The sequence below is a fragment of the Dermatophagoides pteronyssinus genome, unplaced genomic scaffold (genome assembly GCF_027571235.1).
Source record: "Dermatophagoides pteronyssinus isolate colony J.1.1.1.1 unplaced genomic scaffold, Derpt_VIB-CSIC_2022.12 sq0031, whole genome shotgun sequence".
Taxonomy (NCBI): domain Eukaryota; kingdom Metazoa; phylum Arthropoda; class Arachnida; order Sarcoptiformes; family Pyroglyphidae; genus Dermatophagoides; species Dermatophagoides pteronyssinus.
Window position 1 is genome coordinate 131723 of NW_027461555.1, and position 27426 is coordinate 159148.

General features: G+C 29.6%; 12 protein-coding genes across 13 annotated transcripts; 9 read left to right on the forward strand and 3 right to left on the reverse strand.

Annotated features, from left to right (window-relative positions):
- The first annotated feature begins 59 nt into the window (after positions 1-59).
- On the forward strand, positions 60-1621 carry LOC113788831 (uncharacterized). The gene has a single exon (XM_027338288.2). The coding sequence runs from the start codon at positions 1067-1069 to the stop codon at positions 1502-1504; it is 438 nt and encodes a 145-aa protein (XP_027194089.2). The 5' UTR covers positions 60-1066; the 3' UTR covers positions 1505-1621.
- Positions 1622-2369: 748 nt separating this feature from the next.
- LOC113788825 (uncharacterized) lies at positions 2370-6576 on the forward strand. Its single transcript, XM_075823582.1, has 3 exons — positions 2370-2716; positions 2781-4333; positions 4843-6576. Exons 2-3 carry the CDS (start codon positions 2812-2814, stop codon positions 5151-5153), a joined length of 1833 nt encoding a protein of 610 aa, XP_075679697.1. The 5' UTR covers positions 2370-2716; positions 2781-2811; the 3' UTR covers positions 5154-6576.
- mats (MOB kinase activator-like 1) lies at positions 4686-6790 on the reverse strand. Its single transcript, XM_027338285.2, has 4 exons — positions 6641-6790; positions 6410-6576; positions 6110-6337; positions 4686-6050 (listed from the first exon to the last, which is right to left on the reverse strand). Exons 1-4 carry the CDS (start codon positions 6652-6654, stop codon positions 5290-5292), a joined length of 1170 nt encoding a protein of 389 aa, XP_027194086.2. The 5' UTR covers positions 6655-6790; the 3' UTR covers positions 4686-5289.
- Positions 6791-6899: 109 nt separating this feature from the next.
- Positions 6900-8050, forward strand: Uch (Ubiquitin carboxyl-terminal hydrolase). The gene has a single exon (XM_027338287.2). It carries the CDS (start codon positions 7180-7182, stop codon positions 7942-7944), a length of 765 nt encoding a protein of 254 aa, XP_027194088.2. The 5' UTR covers positions 6900-7179; the 3' UTR covers positions 7945-8050.
- Positions 8051-9289: 1239 nt separating this feature from the next.
- On the forward strand, positions 9290-13420 carry LOC113788824 (uncharacterized). Its single transcript, XM_027338282.2, has 4 exons — positions 9290-10570; positions 11515-11555; positions 11619-11899; positions 11970-13420. The coding sequence occupies exons 1-4, from the start codon at positions 9411-9413 to the stop codon at positions 13161-13163; spliced, it is 2676 nt and encodes an 891-aa protein (XP_027194083.2). The 5' UTR covers positions 9290-9410; the 3' UTR covers positions 13164-13420.
- Positions 13421-13527: 107 nt separating this feature from the next.
- LOC113788826 (gamma-aminobutyric acid receptor subunit beta-like) lies at positions 13528-16371 on the forward strand. The gene is made up of 4 exons (XM_027338284.2): positions 13528-13796; positions 13878-14046; positions 14126-14444; positions 14519-16371. The coding sequence occupies exons 1-4, from the start codon at positions 13732-13734 to the stop codon at positions 15223-15225; spliced, it is 1260 nt and encodes a 419-aa protein (XP_027194085.2). The 5' UTR covers positions 13528-13731; the 3' UTR covers positions 15226-16371.
- On the reverse strand, positions 15139-16872 carry LOC113788828 (myophilin-like). Of its 2 annotated transcripts, XM_075823579.1 has the most exons (4): positions 16855-16872; positions 16137-16690; positions 15643-16050; positions 15139-15579 (listed from the first exon to the last, which is right to left on the reverse strand). In XM_075823579.1, exons 2-4 carry the CDS (start codon positions 16239-16241, stop codon positions 15232-15234), a joined length of 861 nt encoding a protein of 286 aa, XP_075679694.1. In that variant the 5' UTR covers positions 16242-16690; positions 16855-16872; the 3' UTR covers positions 15139-15231. The 2 variants fall into 2 exon arrangements, with proteins under 2 accessions (XP_075679694.1, XP_027194087.2); XM_027338286.2 differs by lacking the exon at positions 16855-16872 and having other exon boundaries at positions 16137-16779.
- A 65-nt stretch (positions 16873-16937) lies between these two features.
- LOC113788821 (uncharacterized) lies at positions 16938-18370 on the forward strand. The gene is made up of 2 exons (XM_027338277.2): positions 16938-18000; positions 18081-18370. The coding sequence occupies exons 1-2, from the start codon at positions 17492-17494 to the stop codon at positions 18361-18363; spliced, it is 792 nt and encodes a 263-aa protein (XP_027194078.2). The 5' UTR covers positions 16938-17491; the 3' UTR covers positions 18364-18370.
- Positions 18371-18724: 354 nt separating this feature from the next.
- Positions 18725-19735, forward strand: LOC142644824 (uncharacterized). Its single transcript, XM_075823581.1, has 2 exons — positions 18725-19315; positions 19394-19735. The coding sequence occupies exons 1-2, from the start codon at positions 18825-18827 to the stop codon at positions 19668-19670; spliced, it is 768 nt and encodes a 255-aa protein (XP_075679696.1). The 5' UTR covers positions 18725-18824; the 3' UTR covers positions 19671-19735.
- A 494-nt stretch (positions 19736-20229) lies between these two features.
- LOC113788823 (uncharacterized) lies at positions 20230-21446 on the forward strand. Its single transcript, XM_075823569.1, has 2 exons — positions 20230-20796; positions 20879-21446. The coding sequence occupies exons 1-2, from the start codon at positions 20294-20296 to the stop codon at positions 21171-21173; spliced, it is 798 nt and encodes a 265-aa protein (XP_075679684.1). The 5' UTR covers positions 20230-20293; the 3' UTR covers positions 21174-21446.
- A 415-nt stretch (positions 21447-21861) lies between these two features.
- On the forward strand, positions 21862-22950 carry LOC113788747 (uncharacterized). The gene is made up of 2 exons (XM_027338199.2): positions 21862-22410; positions 22492-22950. Exons 1-2 carry the CDS (start codon positions 21890-21892, stop codon positions 22769-22771), a joined length of 801 nt encoding a protein of 266 aa, XP_027194000.2. The 5' UTR covers positions 21862-21889; the 3' UTR covers positions 22772-22950.
- Positions 22744-26880, reverse strand: LOC113788758 (uncharacterized). The gene is made up of 2 exons (XM_075823567.1): positions 26418-26880; positions 22744-26354 (listed from the first exon to the last, which is right to left on the reverse strand). Exon 2 carries the CDS (start codon positions 24709-24711, stop codon positions 23134-23136), a length of 1578 nt encoding a protein of 525 aa, XP_075679682.1. The 5' UTR covers positions 24712-26354; positions 26418-26880; the 3' UTR covers positions 22744-23133.
- Positions 26881-27426: the final 546 nt, after the last annotated feature.

The window sequence follows — 27426 nt, forward strand, 5'->3', positions numbered from 1 at the left end:
ATGTTGTTCGTATGTTCGTATGGAAAAGTTTTTTTTCTTACGAAAAAAAAACAAAAAACAAAAAAAGCAACCGGCCTTGGTCATTTTCTTTGGATAAAATATCCATTACACACAGACAGACAGACAGACAAGGCAAATGGCAGTCAACAAAATATGACCACCACCACCACTATTAACACACACACAGGTAATGCTAATCCACCATCATTACATGGATTACATGTATATCTGTGTGTTTACGTGCGTTGTATATCTGTGTGTGTGTTTTCAGTGTTTATATCCGGTACACAGCCATCAGCTAATGATTTTTGTTTTTTGTTTTTCAATACAGCCAGCAATAATGAAAAATCAATCATCATGGTCGCCAGAAAAAAAACGACAAATATTTTTTGCTATAGTTAGTTATTTACATTCGTAATCAAATTATCATTAAAACACACACAGTGTGTGCGAGTTTCCAACGACCATAAAATAAAAGAAAAAAAAAAGTTAACCCTTGACCATCACACACGTTGACCATCATCATCATCGTCGATCATATCATATCATTTTGTTTTCGTTCGTTCGTTCGCTGTGAATCATTTTTCAATATCCAAACAACAAGCAAAAATGAATTTTCTTCTCCTTTTAATACATTTATTTTTAACATTTACATTTATTTTATTATGTTGTTTAGAAGTATTAGCCAATACATTATTAATAAATATATCCGAAACATTAGAACAATTTAATAATCAATATGGTTTACGTTTAACATTTTTATTAAATATTCTTCTTTATTGATCAATTATCGATCACTGATCACTAATCAATGTATCCAATGATCTCTCTCTCTCTCTCTCTCTCCTGCTGGACGGATACCAGCATTATATTTTTTTACAAATTTTTGTTTAGCAGGAAAAATTTCCATCCTGCATTCGATTTTCCGGATTTTTTTTTCTCCTGGCTGACCAAACTGACCACCACCATAAAAAATGATTGACCATATAAATAAACGATACCAACATCATCACCATCTTCATTTCATTTTGACTGATTTTTTGCTGTTTTTCAATTCCACCAAATAATGATCATGCAACAAAATTATCGATTCTTGTTACCATTGATGATGATGATGATAATAATTCTTCAATCAACATTAGTATCAACATTGGATAGCAGTGATGAACAACAAAAACAATCGAATTCGGAAACAACAGCAACAACATCGATATCGACTATCGATACCGATATCGAACGTGTAAAATTATCCTTGAATGAAATTGAATTATTATTGAATCAAGCAAAACAAACTGATAAAGGTAATGGTGATGGTGGTAAACAACAATTTGCTGAACTTCATCGTCATATTCATATTATAAAAGATCAATTAAATCTAATACAAGAAGAATATGAAATGAATAAAAATTTAGATCATTTTTTGGAACAAATACAACAATGGCATATTGATGCACAAACACTTGGTCTTCGTTTGAAACGTGATCTACAATCATTTCATCATTGATCAATAATCAATCAATCATCAACAAAAGTAATGAGTGTGTAAACACAAACATCGATGGTTAATCACATGATAATAAAATGTCCAAAATAAAATATATATACACTATTAATTTATCAATCATTTTGTAACTAATTTTCATTTTTGTTTTTGTCAAATTAATGGATGCGGCCAGTCATTTTGGATGGATGGATGGATGTCATCAGTAGAGAGATTGGAAAGAGGATTGCCTTAATATTTTTTTCCACTTCACTTCAATAAAAATTGAAATAAAGTGTGTTTCACTGTGAAATCACTTTCATTCTTCGAATCAATTCAAATCAATAGTTGAATAAACAAATTGAACAAATATTGATTGATTGATCAATTCGATTAATGAATGAATCGATTTTCTTTTTTTGGTTGGATGGGTCGTGTGTTTGAATCAAAATTTTGTTGTTTTTGTTGTTACATGATGATTGTCATCATCAACTACCGGGATTAGCAAACAAACAAAAAACTTCGAATCTTGAAATGGAAACAAAAAACATTGATGACCGTGTGTACCATTACCAATTTCAGAAAGTTACCATATCAGAAAAAAAATGGTTTGAAAGTGATTATCAATCAGCAAAAAAAAAAATCTTTGGAAAAAGAAAGTTTATCATCAACAAACTTGATTGTAAACGAGAGATAAGAAAAAGAGTGTGTGTGTTTGTGTGTGTGAGAGCAGCAAAGTAATCGATATATCGATGTTTATTTGTCCATCGCTATCGTCGAATTGATTTGATTTGATTTTTTTATCATTTTTGAAATTTGGATTTTTTTTATTATTATTTTGGTGATAAAAATTTTGAAAAACCTACGTGTTTATATTATTTGATGATTGAGTTTTTTTTTTGGTATCATCGTTCATCGTCGTAGTTGTTATTTTACAGCAGAAAATTTTTTTTTTAAACAATTTTTCAATTTTTTTTGAGTTTTGTTTTGGTTATTGATTTTCTTTCTTTTATCTTTTTTTCGTTGAATCCATCTGCGTTAATCAGCTACGTTGTTGTTTTAAATTGCAACAACACTTGTTGAACAAAAAAACAGCAAAAGTTTTTCCGTTTAGTTTTGTTTCAAAAATGTAAACCTTTTGGTGTATTTTTTTCCCCCAAAGAATTTCCCAATTACAGTTTTTAATATTTATTTTTTTTTTTGTGTGTTTCTTCTGATCTGTCTATTCTGATTCAAGTGAGTATTCCCATTTGCTAAACTCAATGATAATTTATTTTGGATTCTGTTTTTCCCGTACCAGGCCACTAAAAAAAAACCACTTTTCCAAAATAATGAACAATCAATCCGTACAGATGATTTTATTGTCAATATTATTGATTATAACATTTAATTCATCATGTCATCAATCCAGTAATGTTAATGCATATCAAACATTTGAATTGATTGATTATTGTCAACGTTTTGATTCGAATGTTAAATTTTCGAATAATAATGAAAAACATTTTGATGATGATAATGATGATGATATATCATCCGGTATGGTTATTGAACCACCACCATCATCATCAAATGTTGAATCGAAATCATCATCCACTGATTTAAACAACAATTTATTAAAAATTGATTCAAATTATGCAAGCAAAACAGTTATTGTTGATACTGGTTATGATACATCAGCTGTACGATTAATTGTAAATCCGGAAAATGTATTTCGTGCACGGCTTCGTTGTTCAATATTGGTTATACCGAAAAAACCAAATGGTTTAATTGTAACATTACGTAAACTTCATGTACGTCCGGGTACTGATTGGTTAAGGATATCGATTAATAATAGTTCATTCACTCGAACATTTTCACACATACGTATCAATAGTGAACGTGATTCAGTTGCATATGTAGCACATCATGGTGTTTTGATTGAATTTGCAACCCGTACCTATTTACCAAAAGAAGAAAAAGTTGAAATTGAATTAATTTTAACATCATTTCGTGAAGCTGACCTTTGTGATATTGATGAAGAATTTGATTGTGGTTCATTTCGTTGCATATCGAATCATTATGTTTGTGATGGTTATAATAATTGTGGTGATAGTCGTGATGAAACAAATTGTCCAATGGATAATATTACCACTTATTTGATTGTCAGTACAACATTATTATTGGTAGCATTCATTATTTTTCTTTGCATTTGTTATCGTTGTTGTTTTCGTACGGGTAAAAATCATCATAATCGACAATCAGGTGCATATATATCACCTGCATATCGTAATCATCATCATAAACAATATCCATATTTGCGGATACGTACAAATTCAACACCAGTTGCACCGGAATCATTTACAAATCAACAATCAAGAATTCGTTCACAATCAATACAATCGGAAGCTGATTTACCTGATTCCGTAACAAATAATTCATCAAATTCAGCATTTCGACGTTTTAAATTGTCTGGTGATTCGATGCCAGTTTTGGTACCTACCGCACCAAACGCATTTCAACCAACTGCAAATAATTATGGATCATTAGGACAAACATTTTTTCCACCATCATATGTTAGTTATCAACCATATACAATTACATTAACAACGGGAACAAATCGTATTGGTTTACGACCATTACGACAATTACGACGACAAAATAGTTTATTAAATGATGATATTATACCTGAACATCATACATTTCCATTACCACCTCAACCAAATTATCCAATATTACATCCACAATTATTTCAACCACCACCAACAGCAACAATAAATTCTGCATCAAATCATCCAATAAAACCATTGTCATCTCAATCAACAACAACAACAAATAATCATCATGATGATCCACCGCCGCCACCATATTCACCACGTGATCCAAGACAATGAAAAAGTTTTTTTCTACAAATTCCGTAAATCAATCAATCAATGAGAATTATTGATCTGGACAAAATTACTCGAATAGTACAGAGTGATCGACTCAATCTCCACCATATTCTAATCATTTTTTTTTTTTTTTTTGTTTGTTTCTTATTGAAATACATATCCACACATTTACATATTTACATTTCATTTCATTCCATTTGATATTGAAAATAAGTTTTTTTTTATTAAAACAAAAAAAAATCCCATTGCAATGATGATTTGATCATATTGATATTTGATTTGATTTGATGATAATCACACTGTATATATATAGTGGTGGTATGATTTTGATTGAATCATTTCATTTTATTTAACATTGAGTGACTCGACTAACTTGACCTTGTAAAACTGTTTTTTTTGTCTGGAAAATTTTCTGTTTGTTTAACATGCCTTTTCTACATATATTTACAACCGTAACACGTACCCGAATACCGGAAAATTTTGGTCCAATGTTAGCCGGTTTATTATCGAAAACATTACGTAATAAAACTGCTGATAGTATTTCTGTACATATTTCAAGTGATCAATTGATTTCGATTGGCGACAGAACCATCACTAATAATGACTTGGAACCAATTGCATTAGTTTATTTACGATCAATTGGATCAATGGATTTCGCGGATAATCGCAAAACAGTAAAAACATTAACCGATTATATTCATAATAATCTTAAAATTGAACCATCAAGAATACGTATAATTTTACAAAATTATCAAACAGATATGGTTAGTGTTGAAGGTAAATTGATTTGTGATCGATTACAATAATGAAAATTTTTATTTAAGTTTTTTTTACAATCAATTTTTTGCTAATAAAGATAATTAGAAATCATATATCACATCCAAAACAGAATACAGAATTTGTGTCAGAAGAAGGCACTAAATATTTACTTTGTTTGATTAATCACCGGATAATTCCACCATTACCACCACCAATATTTCCTGAATTACGTTGTTGTTGTAAATGTTGATGATAAGCAGGTGGTGGGGGTGGGGGTGTTTGTTGTTGTTGTTGAATATTATAATATTGTTGTTGCGTTTGTATAGGTTTTGGCAATGGTAGCGGTGGTGGTAATGATTGTTTAATTGGATAATGAGGCGGTGGAGGTGGAGGTGGGGCAGCTGGATATGATGATGATCCAGAAATTCTTGGTGGTGTATATGGTGGTTGAATATTATTATTATCATTATTATTCATTCCGGTAGAATTATAATGATGATTACTACCAATATGATGATGCGGATGACCATGCGGCAATGGATGCGGTAAATGATGATGCGGCAGCTGTTGTTGTTGTTGTTGATGATGATGATGATGATTCAACATTGATTGAACATTAATATCGGCAACAATACCACCAGATTGATTTGAATTTGAATTATCCAACGTAGCAGAAGCAGCAGTTGTTGTTGATGTTGCTGTTGGATTACGTTTTTCAACCAATTTTTCAATCAATTCAGATAATGGTGCTAATTCACGTTTATCAATTAGATTGAATTCTTGTACGAAAAATATAAAATGTTTAAAACTTGTATTCAGATGTGCTTCTTCATCCAACCGAACAATTTGTTGAAAATGTTGATGATAAATATGTGCATAAACACGAAATAAACGTTTCAATATTGTTTTGGCAATTGATATAAAATTTTTTGGAAATGGTACACCTGGTAAATTAAAATTGAAGAAATTAAATTTCAAAGAATTTAGAAAAGAAATTCTTTACCTATTTTTGATGGAAAAATATTTTCATCATCCAATTGATCTTGTACCCATGTCATTAGATAATCAATATATTTTGGTGCTGAACATTTTATTGGTTTTTTTACCGTTGTACCATCGGCCCAATGATATTCATATTTTGGTCCGGCTGACATTAACGGGCATGTTTCTTCCGTACAAAATTCCGTTATCGTACCATAAAGCATATTGATTTGATTGAAAAAATCGACAACTGAAAAAAAAGCAAAACGCAAAGATTATTTAATCGAATCGAAATTCAATCATTTTTTTCAGAATAACTTACTATTAACAGCAACCCATTCATTAAGATCTTCACCTTCAGGTAACATAACAGCTAAACGTAAATCACCTGAACCTAATGTTGCAGCAGCATGTTTCATTAAATCATATTGATGTGTACCTTCGGGAATGTTTTTTTTCGGTTTAAATGTTTTGTTCGATCGATTACCGCTACACAAGAAAAAGAATAGAAAAATTGAATTTTTGTCAAAAGAATCAAATTAAGAAAACTTACAACAAAAAGCTCATTTCTTTTGGAAAATTAATTCAAAAATTTTGAAAAACAAACAAACAAAAAAAGCTTGACAGATTTGATCAAAATTTTTTCCTTTGATTGATTCATTCAATGTTTTCGTTTGGTTATTTTGGTCTGCAACAATTGATCAACGAGTGGTAATAATCATCATCATCATCATTATCATTGTTGTTGTCGTGGTCGTGGTAGCATCACCAACACCACCACCACTATCATCAATTTTTTTTTTCTTTCAAACATTCTTTTCGAATGATGAATGTTTTGAAAAAGAGAAAGGTAGAAGCATAGAAAATAGCAGGGGTTTTTTTTTTGCTAAAAAAAACCGACAACATTGTCATGACAACCCCGTGTGTGTTCAAATGAATTTTTCTGTTTTGTTTTCAAAGTTTCGAAAAGATTTTTTCTGGTGAAAAAACCAATCAAGTAAATAACCCGATAATTTAATCAACGAAATTGTTTTTTGGAGGTGGTGATCTATTATTATCGTTCGTGAATAAACCAAAAGAAAAATCTCCGAAATGGATGATAAAGATAAAATGACAACTGAAAATAAAGATGAAGAAAAAGAACAATGTTGTTGGTTACCATTAGAATCCGATCCAATAATAATGACTGATTATCTTCGTTCATTAACAAATGGATCAACAACAACAACAGCAAATGATCGTTATTTAATTGATATACCATCGATTGATTTAGTTGATGAAATGGGCATATTTGAATTTCATAATATTATCGCATATATATTTTTATTTACAATGAAAACTTATCGTCGATTGGGTGAATATGTTCCATTGGATGATGATCGTATTAAAAATCTATTCTTTATGCGACAATTTGTACAAAATTCATGCGGTTCAGTTGCATTATTTCATGCTTATATTAATACAATTTCATCGGATAAATTGATCACTGGTAATAATAATGATTCATTGATTGGTTGTTTTTTTCAGGAAAATCGTAATCATACCCCTGAAGAACGTGGACATTCATTTGCATCGAATCAATCAATAAAACAATTACATCATAATCAAGCAATGATTGGTCAAAGTCAATTACCAACTGAAGAACAATTATCAAATATTGATTATCATTATGTTGCATTTGTACCATATGATGGTCAAATATTTGAATTGGATGGTCGTCAATCATCACCAATTTTGCATTCATCGCCATCGAATAATGATAATTTTCAACGTAAAACATTGGCCATAATCAAACAATATATGCTTCAAGATCCGGATAGTTTACAATTTTCATTACTTGCATTATGTTCTTCATGATTTTCATGATAAAATCCATTGTCATTTTTGATTATTTTCTATGTTTCATTTTTGATAATGATCAAAAATAAAATAAAATAAAAAATTCATTGTCGATGTCAATGTATATGTGCAATGTCGGTTTTTTTTTTTTTTTTTGTTCTTGTTCAACGGAATAATACAAACTGTTGAAAAGTGAACTGTTTGGGCGTCTGGGTAATAATATAGTTCAGGCGCACTAGATACTTATTTATATGATTCTTTTGATGGAGGGGAAAATATTTTTTTTTTACGAAAACAGAATCCAGATTTAAAACTGATGAACAGCGGAGAAAAAAGTCTTTCTCTGTGTGTGTTTTGATGGTGATGAAATCATAAATGAAAATTGCCAAAAAATAATAATAATAATAAAATAAAAAACATGACTTTTAACAATCCCAGATACTCATCACCATCATCATCATTTTGCATCTTGCATATGTAATGATGTTCGACAATTTCATTTCAATATTCTATTACTGCAAAAGAGAAGAAAAAAAAACTGGGTGAATCAAGAAAGTACAGAAAAACAGAAATCATATTCCTGGCTTACTTTGTTTTTGGTTTGGTTTGGTTCATTACAAATTCTCACGTTCGATCTGATCTTCTTTTCCAAACTGATTCTTTGTTTTGGGAATTTCTCTGCAAAAACAAAAAACAAATCATTATTATCAATAATTTATTCTTGGAACGATGATTACTTTTACCTAGAAAAAAGCCAAAAAAAAACATCATCGTCATCCATAGTGATTTTTTTTTTTTTTTGGTTTTTCTGTTTCATTTCGGTGCCATTCACGATTCATTTTAATAAAAGTGTTCCAAAGCGACGACGACGACAATCACTCCTCCCTCCTCGAATGAAATTTTCTTCATTTTTTTTGTTGATTAAATATCCAAATTGCCAACAACAACAACAACAACAAATGTTCATTTCATTGAGTACATTTTTATTTTGGTGACCAATTTGATTCTGGAACGATCAGATCTACAATATCCAGATCTAACGAAAAAAAAGTTGACCATTTTCTGTTTTTAATTATAAACACATATATTATTTATTCAATTTTTTTTTCAACATACCCATGTCCGTCATTACTGGTTGACTGGCTGGTGTGTGTGTTGTAATATCGTTGTGAAACCAAATGAAAAGAAGAAGAAAATTTTTCAAGTACTTTTCTTGTTTGGTTTGCTCTTGCAAATAAAAAATTCTTGTAATTTCAAGTTGTGAGTGCAGTTAGTTACGAAACATTCATCATCAGCAACTGAAAAACAACAAATTCAAATATAATCTCTCATTTCATCTTTTTTTTTTTTTTTTTTTGTTTTTTCATCTTGATTTGTTTTGGTCACGGTATTAAAAATAAAAAACGGAAAACGGATTCTGCTCACTTGTTTTTCGGGCAACGAATTTTGTTTGTTTGTCGGAGCTAAAAAAAAAGAAAAAAGAAATGGTCAACAACAACAATAATAATAACCGCTATCGATGTTTACCGAATTCTAATCATGATAATGTAGAAAAAGAAGATAATGATGAATACCACCATCATCATGAATTACCGGATTCAAAACTTTCAAATGATCCATTCATTAATAATGTTGATGTTAATGATGATAACCGAGGCGAACAAAAACGTCGACGACAATCAGAACGACCACCAGAATCGAATCATTCGAATCGTAGTGGTCAAACAATAAGTAATGACGATAACAGTAGTAGTAGCATAGATAACAATAGTTATCATCATTCACATAATACGTATGGTATGAAATTACGTTCGAATAAAATTATTGGAACAACAAATTCAGCGACAAAGACAGTCATTATATCGGATGAATCAAATATCATCACCGCCAATATTGTCGGTAATGTTGAACATTTGAAAAATCAACAATCCGAATCTTTTTCCAAAACGATTAACAAATCAAATTTTTCAACAATAAATGATGGTATGATTGCTTTTGATGATAATTTAAATCGATTATCTTGTGATAATAATGATGGCGATGGAAAGGTAAACGAAGAAATTCCAAAATCATCATCAAAAAATTCTTTTGAATGTTTGGAAAACAATCCCTGTAAACGTAAAGAACAAACAACAACAACGCAAGAATATTCCAATCAAAATAAACGTCGCCGATTAAGGCGTCCAATATGGGATTCTACAATAAATTCTTCCAATCATCAGCATGAACAACAACAACAACAATCCTCCAATGATTTTTATGAAAACCATTCCGAACAACAACAACAAGAAATTATCAACGAAAACATTGATCATCATCATCATCAACGAATAACGACAAGTCCAATGAATATTTGTCAATCATCAAATGATTCGGATAGTGGTTGTATGAGTAGTAGTTGTTATGGTGAATCAATACAATCACCATCAACACCACCACCATCGCTACCATTATCATCACAGCAATTATCAACAACAATGGAATCATTGAATAGTGATAATGATAATGATGGAACATTATCATCATCACAACATCGACAACAACGAACACCACCATCAACATATGACCCTAATGGATTTGGTGTTATTGAAGATCAACCGGAACAAAATGTTAATGAATGTCGTGAACAAGATGATGAACCAAAGTAAGTTTTTTTTTATTTATTTTCTTTAAAAAAGCATCCATATCATATGATGATAATTGTCGTTAAATGATCGCTGTTGTTGTCATCAAATTTTGAAAAAAGAAGCTAAACACTTTGATTGATTACTTCGAAAAAGAAAAGAATGTTTATGTGCGTAGCTTTTCATGAATCTCGTAAAAACTTAAATTCCATTCGATTTTATTGGATGCCATTTGTTTAAATGTTTGTCGGATTTTGTTGTTGTTTTTGTTTCGAAAATTGTCACATATGCAACCCGAAAACAAATGAATCGTAACCCCAAACCAGAATGCAATCAGTTTTTTTTTTGTTCACTAATTTGGCATCAACCCAGACGAAACTTTCAACGAAAAAAAAACATCCGTATCGTCCATACAGAATTTTTTTGTTAACCCGGCATCGATTTGACACCTTGTTTTTTTTATGAAAAAAAAAATTTGAATTTTTTTCTACTTTTTTTTCAAAAGTGACAAGTGGTTGTTGCCTGTCATCTGTCAACCAAGTCTTTTGTTGTCTAGCTTTTTTTTTTTGATGTATGACAGGAATTAAAAAAAAACAGTTAAAAAAAACAACCAAACAAAACAGAAAAGTTCAGTAATGATAGTGACGAATATATATTCATCATCATCATCATCGTGATAATTCTTTAATGTCGTCCTCGATTCTTAAAATAGCTTTTTTTTATTATTTTATTTTGTTGCTGTTGTTGATAATGATTACAACAATGGCTATCTATCTACTATTTAGCGATTCGTAAAATGAAAATGAAGAGACAAAAAGAAAAAGCTTTTTTCATAATGAGATTGTCATTAATAATAATAATAATCTATTCTATTTGCTAATGGATTACCTATTTTTTTCTGTTTTGGCTAATTGGAATTGGTTTAATTTTTTCTTTAATTTTCTTTAAATGTTTTTTTTGATAGCAAAATCTTTGTCGGTGGACTGCCATGGGATACAACTGAATGTAAGTATTTTGATGGTGATAATGATGGCGCCCTGTTTCTAATTGACCAACATGCTCTATTAGATGATCTTGAATATTATTTCAGTCATTTTGGTAAAGTTACCGAAATCAATATTAAATATGATCCAATGTCATGTTTAACTAGGGGATTTTGTTTTGTTACATTTCAATCGGAAGATATTGTTCGTCAAATATTACGTAAACCTGTACATATTATAAAAGGTAAAATTATTGAATTAAAACGTGCAAAATATAGACCAATTTGTAAGAAAATATTTGTTGGTGGTTTGGATCCATTGATTACCGAACAAGATATTCGTACATATTTTTCACAATATGGAACGGTATGTTTCTTTTGTTTTGTGTTTTCTTTGCGGTTAATTAAGCAGATTTTTTTTCAATATTTTTTCAAAGGTAATCGCAATCGAATCACCAAAAGATAAAATACGTAATCGTAAACGTGAATTTTGTTTTATTGTATTCGATAGTGAAATGGCTGTTGATCGTGCTTGTTTTTATCCTCGACAATTTATTATCAATCGTATTTGTGATGTTAAAAAAGCCCAACCACAACCAATTTGTTATCAACAAAAACGTATGGCTGCCAGTGCTGGTTTAGATCAAACACTTAGTACAGCACATTTGACTAAAATTCTTCTTAATGATAATGGACGTGTAGCAGCTGCTGCTGCTGTTGCTTCAAATCAGACAGCAGATAATATGACTACCACCAATGCAACAAATTCATTATCTAATCCATTGAATCCAGTATTAGGAACACCAATGGGTGGAACTATTCTTTATTTTCAACCATTTCATTCTGCACGTATTCAACAACAAGCATCAGCTACATCTAATAGTTTTAATTCACAATTTCGGCCAATAACAACAACAACAACGAATAATAGATTACCACAAACACCAACAACAACAACAATGCCTTTCAATATTCCATGTGGTCAGAATCATTCATCAGGATTATATTCACCACTGTATGCTTCGATAACATCACCGCATATAGCTTATCCACAACATCCAGGTTTGATTGCTACAGGAACAGCAGTGGCTAATGGAATTGCAACGGCGGCGGCGGCAAATCATCCACCATCAACAAATTCATTGATCGATCCAAATAATATAGCCGATTATTATCTAAATTATTATGCTCAAACAGCAGCCTATTATGCCCAACAACAACAACAACATCAGAATAATATTGAATCATTTGCAACCCGATTGCCAGCGAATCCATCAACAACAATGGCCTTTATATCATCATCATCATCATCATCATCATCGTCATCATTATCATCAAATACATCATCAACAATAGCCGAATCTACCATTATCAACGAATCGAATACAAAATCATCATCATCAACATCGAACAACATTCAACATTATAAATCATGTCTTCATCATACAAATCCAATTATTGGCAAACCACTTTCTTCCACATTACCATATTCCACTAATCCAATAATGTTGGCAGCTTCTTTTCCAACAAGAATAGCTTCTTATCCACCACCACCACCTCCACCGCATCCACTTATCTTTGATGGAACAACAAATCCATCTAATAATCTTTCAATAATCGATCAAAATTGATCCATGAAATTAAAAAACATGTGATCTCATCATCATCATCATCTGAAACATTTCAATCAATCAATCAATCAATTTGCCCTTATACATAGAGAATACACGTGCACTTAAATTCAGATTTTTGGTCAAAAAACGAAAAACAATTTGTTATTGTTGATTATTGTTGTTTTTCTTTTTAATCGATTCATTTGTTTATGTCATTAATCATTGCTGTGGTTTTTTTTTGCTGAAAAAAAATTAAAATCTATTGTCTATCTGTCTGTCTATGTGTGTTTGACGAATAAATTTTTTTTCGTTTTTTTTTAAAGTTTATGTTTGAAAGGGAAAAAAGAATAATTTTTGGCTGCCAATCAAAAAAAAAGAGAATATTCTTTTTGCACAGAAATTTACCATCAATAAAAAAAATTCACAATTCATTGATCGATTGTTTATACGATGAATGATGATTTGGATGATGGTTAAATGGATGTGGTCTGGGGTCGTTATTTGGTAATCCATTATAGCCAAAAAATTGATTCGATTCGAATGTTTTGATCATCATCATTGGTGAAAAAAAAGTGATGAGAATAAAATGCATTCTTTTCAGATTCAAACAATTATCATCTGGTCAATGTTATTATTGAATACGATCCAAATGTAATTCTGTTTGTTTTTTTCACCATCAAATTAATCAGTTGATCATCTGAATCACTGTTGTTTTGTTTTTGTTTTTTTTAGTTGCGAATGTTCATCAGATGTATTGAAAATAAGTGAAATGGTACGTAATATGGTAAGCCGAAGACATTATAATAAAGATATTCGTCCGGATTATGGTAGTGGACAACCATTAATTGTTAATGTTCGAATTGCCATACATGCTATTTATGATATATCCGATGTAAATATGGTTAGTATTCGAAACTATTTTAACCTTAAATTTCACCTAATCTGTGTTTGTTTTTGTCTTTTTTCGTTCGAAAAAAAAGGATTTTACTATCGATCTACATTTTCGTCAATATTGGCGTGATTCACGTTTAAAATTCGAACCAATTGGAAATGTTACTCGTTTGTTTATGGGTGGTGATTTTTATCAATTAATTTGGTTACCGGATACATTTTTCTTGAATGGTAAATCATTTCAAACACATAAATCAACTGCATCAACCGGATCAAATACATTAATCGAATTAGATTATAATGGATCAATTCTTTATAGTACACGAATGACTGTTGTTGCTAGTTGTCCAATGGATTTATCATATTTTCCAGCCGATCGTCAACGTTGTCAATTAAATTTTGGTAGCTGTAAGTTTTTCGTTTGTTTCAAAAATCCATTTACAAGTTGATAATTTGTTCCCATTCATTCTTTTCATCAATAGATGGCTATACAATCGATGATATTATCTATAAATGGTCATCCGGTGAAATTATATTAGAAGATCGTAATCTAGCAACATTTACTGTTTCGAATCTAAATAATAGTCATAAAATTCGTCATAATGATGTTGGTACATTTAGTCACCTGATACTTTATATTGATATTGAACGTTCAATTGGTTATTATCTTTATCAAACATTTATACCGGCATTTCTTATTGTTCTAATATCATGGATACCATTTTGGCTTGGTCATGATGATCACGTTGAACGTGTTGCTATTGGTGTTACAACAGTATTAACAATAACAACATTAATAACAAGTACAATGGAATCATTACCAAAAATTTCCTATGTAAAAGCATTAGATATTTATTTATTTGTTTGTTTTATAATGGTATTTTTATCATTAATTGAATATGCAATGGTTGGTTATTATGAACATTCACGTCGTTATCGTTTTATACATCGATGTTTATGTTTGTCTAATACTGCAATGGTGGCTGGCCAGCCACAACAGCTGCAACAATCGACGAATCAACAACAACAACAACAGAATATTCTTGAATCAAGAATATTTTTTGATCAACAATCATCCAAAATTGATTATTATTCACGTTGGTTATTTCCAATCATATTTATTTTATTCAATATTATTTATATTTGGTTTATGATTAGTGTTAAAGAATTTTATCATCATGATATTTGATTGAAATTAAATATTCAATTGATCATTATTATTATATTGAAGTGGTTGACATTCACCAGTAAAAATTGCTTTTAAATTTGCTAATGGTATTGATGGTTGTCTTTGTACTAATGGATCTCTGGGTAATCGTCGAATACGATTTTTATTAACATTTCGGTTCAAACGTTGTTTAACAAATTCAGTACTAACATGTGATACTAATAAATCATCACCAAATGGCATACCATGTCTACGACGTATATTTGATGATCCACCAAAATATTCAATATTTTTTTCATTCAATTCAATTTGTTCATTAAGCCATTCATCATATGGTTTACCTAATAATGGTTTATTATCATTTTTTTCGGCTATCTAAAAAAAATCGATAAAATAAAATTGATAACAAAATCAATCAATCAATCGATAAACACTTACAAATTGACCTAAACGATAAAGACATTTAGTAACTTTAGGCATATCCAGCATTGATAATAAATCTTCAACTTCAAATAATTCTGTATCGTTTAAACCATATTGACGACATGCATCTAAAAATCGATGAATATTTTCCGATTTTTGTTGTTTATTTTCACCTTTTTCAATAATGATGTTGGATGGTTGAAAATTCTTTTTAGTTGAAGATTTTCCTTCTGATGATGATCGTTGATGTTTACCATCATTGTTGTTGTTGAATAAATCCGGTGCAACATTTTCCATTAATCGACATAATATAACACCATCACGTAAATATTGTTCATATTCATAACTAAATGATATTTCTTCAATCATTTTCCATAACCATAATAAAAATTGACTTTCACGTACATAATCAACATCGGATCGCTATGTAAATTGTTCAAAGTAAAAAAAAGTTTCTCATCAATGTTTGTTTATTATTATTATAGAAAAGGGAAAGGAAAAATACTTACAGGTTTTGGCATAGGTAAACAACAATCCAACGACGACGGTGATGATGATGATTTACGTGCCATATCATCATTATTATTGTTATGGTGATGTTGATTTTTAGCCATAATAATTTTGTTCGTATTTTTTTCGGGAAAAAAAAATATTCTTCGATCAAGTCAGGTCAACATGTCAGTTTCGATCAGGTCAAAGGTTGTTTTAAATCATATAACAAGGTTCAAAGTTGACGAGAGAAAGTCTAGGTACCACTTGTTGCTGATAATAAAAACAGAAAAATTCAATTAACACTTGGTTTTTTCAGCAGGATGGATGCGAGAATTTCTCTTATTGATGTGAGTGCTGTTTGCTCGTTTTTTTCTGGGTGTTGGCGCGCATCATCGCCCAATATTATTCACCAAAATGATTGCCAAGAATATTTCATTTCGGTTTAAAGCTTTGTTGGTAAATTCATTCGTAAAGAATTTCATATTCAGATGCAAAACAAACACACAGTAGCTGTTGCAACATCTGGTACACACAATAAACCGTTGATCGATGATTATGATGACGAAAGCAGCTGTGTTTTGGCAGCATGTTTCATCACAGTGAGAAAAACAGAAAAAAAAGGTCAAATTTAAAAATAGACAAAATTTTTCGAAGTTAAGTTAGCAAAATCAGACAAAACAAAACAATCGAATCTTTGAATCCTAACCGGATGATTTATTCAAAAAGTACGTATACGTTTGATTGATTGATGTTTTGAATTTTGAAAATTCAAGATTTTATCAGGATTTTTTTTTTGTTTTGAAAACAAAAAAACATTGCGAAATGATTAATTGATTGATGATGATGAAGGAGATTAGGAAAAAAAACCGAAAGATGTGTGTAAACCATGTGCGCAGATTATCTTGATTTTTTTTGCGTTGAAATGGACGATGCTAAGCGATGTAAGAGAGGGAGAGAGAGAGGCGATAATAATATTTTTTTCTGGCCAAAAAAAGTTCAAATCTCCTGACCGTCATCACCATCACGGTTTGCTGACCATTAGTGTAGTTTTTTGACCAAATGTTACCTTGCATGGTCAATGGTGATGATGTGATGATGTATCAGGTGTTTCTGTCAGGTTTTTTGGATTTACAGAAACGAAAAGAAGGAAAAATCAAAAACGAAATTATTCTCATTATCAAATGAATTTTAAATGAATTTTTTTCTTCCAAGAAAAAAAAAAATAACGTGATTTATTAACCCTTTTCAAAAATGATAAGGATTTTTTTCTTTGGGTAGTTCATTATTTAAAGAAGCGAAAAAAAGTTAGTTTCAAAAAAAACATTTTCAAAAACTTTGTTTTCAATCCATTTCGAAAAGTAAAAAGTGAAAAATGTTTCCGAAAACTTTCTCAATTTTTATTGTTCTTATGTGGTTAGCCATTTGTGATTCATTTAATCAACAAACAAAAAGAAAAAATTCAACAACAACCGTAAATTGTAATAATCCAATCAAATATGATTATTGTGCATTAAATATGATACCATTAACAAATGATTTTATGATAAAACGATTATCATCATCATCATCAATGCAAATCAATGATATTGATGAATTATGTAGGAAAATATTATTGAATGAAAAATGTTTACGAAATTATGCTGAAAATTGTATGAAATCAGAAGCCCGGCAAACATTATCAGTAATGTTATATTCAGTATCACGATTGAATCGTAAAATATGTTCCAAACAAAAACGTAAACAAACAACATTGACAATGATGATTTGTTTGAAAAAGAATCCTGGATTTTATCAGAATATTTTATTAAAAAATCTTACCGAAACATTGTATCGGATTTCGTTGGAAAAACGACAGAAATTGAAATTTCCAATGATTTGCTGGTATGTTTTTTGATTTTTGACTTTCGATTGATTGACTTTTGACTCTTGATTTTTGATTTTTTCCCCCATGAAAATTATAGCAATAGTTATCGAATGAAAGAATCAATGATCGGTGAAATGATAAAAAATTGTCCAAATAATCGGCAAGCACAAAATGAATTAAATATTTGGATCGATAGTTATAGTGGTGATTTATTTAATCTAATTTGTGGTGATTATACAGAAGATTCGGATAAATGTGAAACATTACCATCGATACAATCGATATCCACGACAACGATGATGATGATAGACAACAACAAAAAATTAAAATGGAAAAGTTTTATTATGGTTTTGGTTGATTTATTAAATAATTTACAATGATTTTTTTACCAATTTCGTTTGTTTTTCATTTTATCAAAAAATCCGAAACAAAAGAGGGTCCTCTAATTGAAATGAAGGGTTAAAAAATTTGAAGATTTTTCCAGATCGATTTTATCGTTTTTGTTGATAATCCTTTTTCTTGGAAGGAAACATTGAACATACAAACAAGTTTCTATTTTTGGAATTTTCGAGAGAGAAAGAGGGGGTTAATAAAACATCAGTCAACTTTTTTTTTCCATATTTATAAATGACATTGAAAAACCAGATAAATTTTTGATTTGAATACCCTCAAAAAAAAAGCGGAAGGGTTAAAAATATTTAAACATTTTTTCCGGTAAAATAAACAAGTTTTTCTTTTTTTGGTGGTGGTCTTCTTTGTTTATTTCGATTCTTATAAATAGAAAAGATTTGTTTTTTTTTTTATCGAAAGATTCATTTTTGTTTCGACCTTTGTAAAAACGATGATGATTTTGAAATTTTTGTTTGTTATCATTACCATATTGATCATATCAAGTGTTAATTGTGGAACTATTTCAACACCACCAACTATAACAATAACAACCGGTAAACAATGTCAACGTGCTGATAAATGTGCCCTAACATTAATACCATTAACGGATGAAAAATTTATTGAAAAACCACCAAGAACATCAACCGATATGAAAGAATGGTGTGATCGTATTATACCAATGGAAAGATGTCTGAAAGATTATGCACAAAAATGTTTAAATAAATTTTCCAAACAAACATTATCAATATTAACGTATAGTATTTCACGTACAAATAAACGTATTTGTACAAATAAAAAACGACAAAAATCATTTTTAAATCTTATTGATTGTGCACATGAACAAATACCATTATTTTCGAATGTTCTACGAAATATGACCATAGATTTTCATGCAATACCAATGGTTAAAAAACAAAATTTACGTTTACCATTAGCATGTTGGTAAGTTTATTGTTTTTATTATATTAATCAATTGCATTTGACCAAATATTCTTTTGTTTTAATCAATCAAATATACAGTTCATATTATAAATGGAAAAATATTGGTATCGATAAAATGATTAAAATATGTCCAACCAATACTGGTGCACATGAAGAAATAGAAAATCTTTTATCTGGTTATACAAATGATTTACTATCAGTTGCATGTGGTGATTATACTGAAGAATCGGATAAATGTGATGGTATCATAGGGAAAATACCTGTATGGAAAAGACCATTACGTTGGCAAAATTTTTTTCTACCATTAATTGAATTATATGATAGTATTGATGAAAATTTATTACCACAACCATGATGATGGTCATCATCATTTCCATATTTATAAAATGACATTGAATAATTAAAAAAAAAGTGTTAACTAAAACCATTCAAATCGATAAAATGTTTTATTCATTTCAACCAAAAACCAAAAAAAACATTTTTCAGATTTTTGTTTATGAATTCAATTTATTTTTCAAATCAAAAATCAAAATTGGACAGTGGAAGAAAAAGCAGCAAAATTCAGTGGAAAAAAATCATCATTTTTGATTTTTGACAGAATTCTTTATGGAAAAAAACATGATCAAAGAAAAATTAAAACGGGTTTTCGATTTAACCCACACAGGAGAGAGTGAGGTAGAATATCTGTCGTTAAAAATAATTTTTTTTTTTGTCGTTACTACGTAATAATCATCATTAACACGTTTCGCTACCAGCGATGCATATATGCGTCGTCCATTTGCTGTGGCTCAATGTGTTTTTGAAAAAAACCGCCGGTAGCGAACGTGTTAATATCAACATGGTAAATGTGTGTGTATGAAAGATATTGATTGATTTGATTCGATTGAAAATGGATTTTGTTTTTTTTTCGCTTAAATACTGCAACAATTTTTGCCCAAAAAATACAAAAATCTTTTAGTTACCAAAAAATAAAACTTGATGAAAAAGATGATTGGATTGAAATTTTATTCAGTGATTTTCCAATTATTATCGTTTATTATTATCATTACATTATTGGTAATAAAAACAAATGTTAATGGTGCTATTTCAACGGGTAAAAAATGTCAACGTGCTGATAAATGTGCCCTAACATTAATACCATTAACGGATGAAAAATTTATTGAAAAACCACCACGAACATCATCGGATATGAAAGAATGGTGTGATCGAATTGCACCAATGGAAAGATGTCTAAAAGATTTTGCTACAAAATGTTTAACAAAATTTTCCAAACAAACATTATCAATAATGATGTTTAGTATGTCACGTACAAATAAACGTATTTGTACGAATAAAAAACGACAAAAATCCTTTTTAAATCTTATTGATTGTGCACATGAACAATTACCATTATTTTCAAATATTCTACGAAATATGACTACTGATTTTCATGCATTACCAATGGTTAAAAAACAAAATTTACGTATACCATTAGCATGTTGGTAAGTGTTTTTGTTTTGTTATCATTTGTATAGAAAAAACTAACAGAATATTCTTTTCGTTTCAATAAATCAAAATATGCAGTTCATATTATAAATGGAAAAATATTGGTATCAATAAAATGATAAAAATATGTCCAACCAATACTGGTGCACATGAAGAAATTGAAAATCTTTTATCTGGTTATACAAATGATTTGCTATCGGTTGCATGTGGTGAATATACAGAAGAATCGGATAAATGTGATGGTATTATAGGGAAAATACCTGAATGGAAACGACCATTACGTTGGCAAAATTTTATTCTACCATTAATTGAATTATATGAAAGTATTGATGAAAATGTATTAGCACAACAATCATCATCATCATCAACATAATCAACTTAATCATCATCATCGTCATTTTCTTTCTTATCATTTTCAAAAGAATTTTCCAATCAAAAATGAAAGAAAAAATCAATGTTTTTTTTTGATCATAAAGATAAAATACATTACAAAAAATTCATTCATTAAACAGTTTTTCTATAGCAAAATCAAAAAAAAATTTGTTTCTATGGAAAAAACGTAAAAAAAACAAGAGAGAGAGAGAGAGAGAGAAAGAGATGAAAATGAAAATGTTTTTCAAAGTTAATAAAGTTTTTTTTGTTTGTTTGTTTGTTTCTTAATTCGGGGAAAAAATGATGATGAATTTTTTTTCGTCACATGAAATGAATTTATAATTTTCATTTTTTTGGTATTTCCAATTACAGATTCAATGAATGAATGAAGGGATTTTTATTCAAAAAAAAAAAAGTTGTTTAATGATTTTTTTAAATGATTTGCTATAAAAAAAAACTTGAAAAGAAATTGTTTGTTTTGATCTGAATATTCCTTTAATTATCAATCAATCAGAACAAACAAACAATTCTTGGAAATAAGAAAAAATGATGATGGGTAAAATGACCATGTCACATGAAATTTTATTGAATCAAAAACAAAAACAAAAAAACAGGTTAAGAAGAAAGAAAAAAAAACTCCTTGATCTGATGATATTCCTATAAATACTGCGAAATAAAAAAAAATTTCTTAATTTAAATAAAATTTTTCATTCATTCATGATGTTTCAATCAAAATTTTACAATCCGATAATTTTACAATTTGTTATTATTCCTATTATTTTGTTGATTCAATCAAGTGTTAATGGTGATGCTATTTCAACATCACCAATACCAACAACAATAACAACCGGTAAACAATGTCAACGTGCTGATAAATGTGCGCTGACATTAATACCATTAACGGATGAAAAATTTATTGAAAAACCACCAAGAACATCAACGGATATGAGAGAATGGTGTCAACGTATTGTACCAATGGAAAGATGTTTGAAAGATTATGCACAAAAATGTTTGAATAAACAATCCAGACAAACATTATCCGTATTGTTGTTCAGTATTTCGCGTACAAATAAACGTTATTGTACGAATAAAAAACGACAAAAATCATTTTTAAATTTTGTTGATTGTTTTCATCCACAAATACATTCGATTGCTAATGTTTTACGAAATATGACCACAGATTTTCATTCAATACCGTTGGTTAAGGAAAAAACTTTACGTTTACCATTAGTATGTTGGTAAGTATTTATTCTGATGTTTTGTTTTGATTTTTTTTTTTGTTGAATATTCTTTTCGTTTCAATCATCAAAAAAAAATAGTTCATATTATAAATGGAAAAATATTGGTATCAATAAAATTATTAAATCATGTCCAACAAATACTGGTGCACATGAAGAAGCTGAAAATCTTTTAGCAGGTTATACAAATGATCTATTGGCTATTATATGTGGTGATTATGTTGAAGAATCGGATAAATGTGAAGGAATTATTGGGAAAATACCTGAATGGAAAAAACCATTACGTTGGCAAAATTTTATTCTACCATTAGTAACAATATTCGATAGTATCGATTATAATTCAACATCAACACCATCATAAATTGATTGATTGATTGATTAACCTGTCATATGATGTTTTTTTTCAAACAGCAAAAAAAAATACGATTAACATTTGCAGTAAACAAAAATAAGAGGATATTTTTTTTATTTATAAATGATAATAATAATGATGATGATGACATTGAATAAATAAATAAACAAACAAAAAAAAGGGTTAAATATTTGTTTTTTTAAAAAAATGGTCGAGACATGATATGTGTGTATTTGTGTTTATTTTACATTTTTAGTTCAACGAACCAGACGAATGAGAAAAAAAGCCAGATGTTGTTGAATAACAATCCTTTCTTCTTTTTTAAAATGATGATGATTATCTTCATTACCATCAATGATGATGACGATCATTCAACTTTTCGACATAATTTGTACATAATGACAAACAGCAAACATAAGACCAATTAATTCAATTATAGCAAAACCTAATGCTGTCCAACCTAACATTAGAATATAATCACGCATTTCTGTACCAAATTTTGACCAACAACCATCATAATAAATATTATTTGGATGTTTTCTTCGTCCACAGTTCGGTATCAATGTTTTACAACATAAATCTGGTACTGGTATTGTTTTATTTCGATTATCATCAATAATAATTGTCGATTGTTGTTGTTGATCATCATTTTGATTATTATCAATAATTCTTAAATATTCATAATCATCATAATAATTCCAACCACAACAATGAAATTCTTGATATAGTTGTTCAATTTCATTAGCACGATTGACTAGTAAATTGGCTATATTAATTGAATCACGTATTGATATAAGAAAATTATCATTCTGTATTGATGATTTTGATGATGTCGATGATGATGATATAAAAACATTATCTGGACTAACAGTTATTATCGATATTAAACCAATAACCAATTGTATGGTAAATAAAAATAACAGTATAAATATATAAATACAAAGTATTAATGTTGAATTGGCAAAATGTGACCATGATGATGTTGATGATGATTTTGAATGTTTTTTTCGATTCGAATGTTTCATTTTGGATCGATCCATTTTATTATAATCATCAATTTGATTATTATTATTATTATTATGTAATATTTGATTTGAATATTTTCCATCATTATCAATCATTATCATCATCATTGATGATGATTGTTGTTGTTGTTGATCTGTTGTTGATGATGATGATGTTGATGATGAATATCGATGTCCATGATCATCAATACATAAATCTAAATCATTTGAATCATCTAATAATAATGATTCATTTAGATAAGCAGATTTTGATGGCGATGATGTTGATGATGTGGATATAAATAATGATGATGGTTCTTGTTGTTGTCGATTTGAATCGGTTAATAATATTCCGTTATGATTGTGACCATTACCGTCACCATAACGTAATAATGATTTATTTTCATTTAATCGTTGTTGTTGCTGTTGTTTTTGATGATAACAACAGCCACGATTTTCACCATGATGATATTGATGGTGATCACGATGATAATAATAATAATCCGAACTATTTGACCAATTTATTGTTGTTGCAAAGCAAATATTTATCAATGAAATAACGATAATAACAATACCACAGAATAACATTGTATAATGAATAATATGCACTAAATGACCATTATCCATTAAATTGATAATATTTTGTAGATATTTGGTTGTTTCACCAAGATAACGACTAACTTCAGGACGGCCATATAAAACGGTTAATAATAGTATACAAATACCACTGAATAAGAATATAAAATTAAATAAATAAAGTATCAAATTGACAAAACGTGCTGAAAAACAACAACATTCTGGTGTTGGTATATTTTCACTTTGATTTGCTATTAATGATGATGGTGCAATAATTCTTTGTTGCTGTTTTGACAATAATGATGATGATTGTCTTGATGATGATGATGAAGATTGTTGCTGTTGCGGTTGTCGATTAGTTGCAGCCATTCTTTTTTTGTTTCAATTTTGTTTCAGTAATGAGATCAACACAAAAATGAAAATGAAATAGAAATGATGCGGCTCAATTTTTTTGTTTGATGTTTATGGTGATGGTTGTGATGGTAATTTTGTTTGTTGTTTTAATCCGATTCGACAAAAGTGGATCATGTCAACAACCAAAATGAAGAAAATGTTTTTATAATAAGTTCCGTTCTTTGGATGATGATTAGTTTGGTTGGCGGGTTATTTATGGAAACAACCAAAAAAAAAAAACATTAAGAAATCTTTCATAATCACCACAATCAAGAAACAATGATCAATGTTTGTTTCGAAATTTCGAAATCGAAATTGAAATCAGATACATATTTTTTTTAACAGTCTGTCTTTGTCTATGGATGAATGAATGGAAAAAAAATCAATCGATTGAATATCAATTAATATAATTTGATATTCACATGCGATACACACACACACACACAAGAAAGAAACAAAGATAGCGACCATCATTTGAAATGATCGTTTGCATCTGGCAAAACAATCACATCAAACAAACACACACCGAAAACATCAATGCCAATATAAAATGTCAACCGAATGTACTATCGTTATTTTGCCATCAAACAGTTATGTCGTTGTCGTTGTCGTCGTCATCATCATTTGAAAAATAACGAAATGATGATGATGATAATATTGTAGGCGAGCATCCAACACAAACGAACAAAACACATCTACATCATCATCAAATGAATGAATGAATGATTCGAATAATGCGTGCGCACGTGTAACGGTTCTTTTGAACTAAATTCGACGAGAATTTTGTTTTTTTGACCCGAATTTTCGAAACTATAAATAATGATGACACAATCGTCGTTAGTTAGTTATGGTTGACAACAAGAAGATTTTGTTGTTGCTGTTGTTGTTTAGGTTTTTTTTCCATAGATTTAATTCGGAGAAACAAAAATGATCGTCAAGGACAACATCATCCATTTAATGAATAAAGAACGAGATGGACATAAATTTTCTTGAATTTTTGAAGGTTAAATTGAATGAATAATGAATTGAAATGACCAAAACGTTGATGGTGGTCGTCCGTCTAACACGACCATTTATATATAACGATGTTCGGTCAGTTAGTTGGTCGGTCGGTCGTTTTTCTTTTTCTATTTTGTTAATGACCAAATCAAAGCTAAGCTTTTCAATCGATTCGTTTTGGCTGATCTTGTTAGTGGATTGTGACCATTGGTGGTAAATGGTGGTGATCATTTGATAATAATGTTGTTTGTTGATAATGGTCACTCACACAAAAACGAATAAACACAAACACAGGGGTCATACATTAATAAAGTAATCGAATGGTTTTAAAAACGTTCGAATCGATGATAAAAACAATCGATATTTTTTTTTTTTTTTTTTTTGGGCGAAATTCAAGAAAATGGATTTTAGTAAAAATCCTGTTGTTTGATTAATGATTATTGATTTTTTTTTGGGAAATAAAATGATTCTTCCAAAATAAATGTATCAAAAAAACCATATGGTGTTTGTTTGATTAATATTTTTTTTTGTTTTTGGTGATCGATTTGTGTTTATTTTGTTTCATTTTTCCATTGATAACCCGTTTGTTATCGATGACGATGATGATGGCGGTGGTTACCCTGTTGATCGATCAATAAATCATCAGAAAAAATAATAATAAATTTTCACTTGGATTTGCATACAGAATTGATCATTTTGTTTTGTTTTGTTTTCGGTTGATATGACGTTTGACGTAATCATCAAAATGATTTTCAACAAAAAAAAAAACTTCACAAGTGCAAATGTATCCACCAGGAACAAAACACAAAGAAAGAATCGTTGAAAAATCACAAAAGATTTTTTCAATTTTTTCAGATAAGATCCACACCATGATCGATTCGAATGAATTCGAATTCGAATGAAGCGCAAACCTTTTTCATCGAATCTTTTCAGCAAAGCCAGCCAGCCAGCCAGCCAAAAACTATTTGCAACCATTATTGGTAGTGGTTGGTGATTTTAGCCTACATCCATTGGCTTCCCTCCATTCTCTCGCATTGTCTGTTTGTTTTGTTGATTGTATTTTCTCTCTCTCTCACAACCAAAAAAAAGGTAAAAAATACCTGTATTCTTTGCAAGAAAAGAAAAGAATAAAAAGCAATAAAAATCACTATATGAGAAAATGGAATTATTCCCCCCTGTGTGTGCATAAGTGTTAATGTCAATAATCATCGTCTTTTTTGAGAAAGAAAGAAAAAAAAGGTAGGTAAAAAAACACTGAAAAGGCCAAAAAAAATTCCATAATCATAATATTGACGTCGAACAAACGATGGTCAAAGTTTACCAATTTGCTGCTGCTGTCGTCGGTGTATAGATTTCGCGCGTAGGTTGTATAATAATTCAGTTTTTGGTTTGGTTTGGTGGAAGATTTTCTCCAATGTTTTCCATTCTCACCAACACACACACAGACATTCTATAAGTGAGGATAAATAAACAAAACCAAACCAAACCGAACTGAACCAAAAAAAAAGAAAAATAAACTTTGCCAAAAACATTCACCTCCTACACGCGTTATTGCTGTTAAAATAGACGTTGTTTTTGTTTTGGTTTTGTTTTTGTTTCCATCGATCAGTTTCGATCAAAATCCAAAAACAAGCAAAACAAGCAAGCAATAAATTTTCCAAAACATCATTCTCAGGCTTTTCATTCGAATCA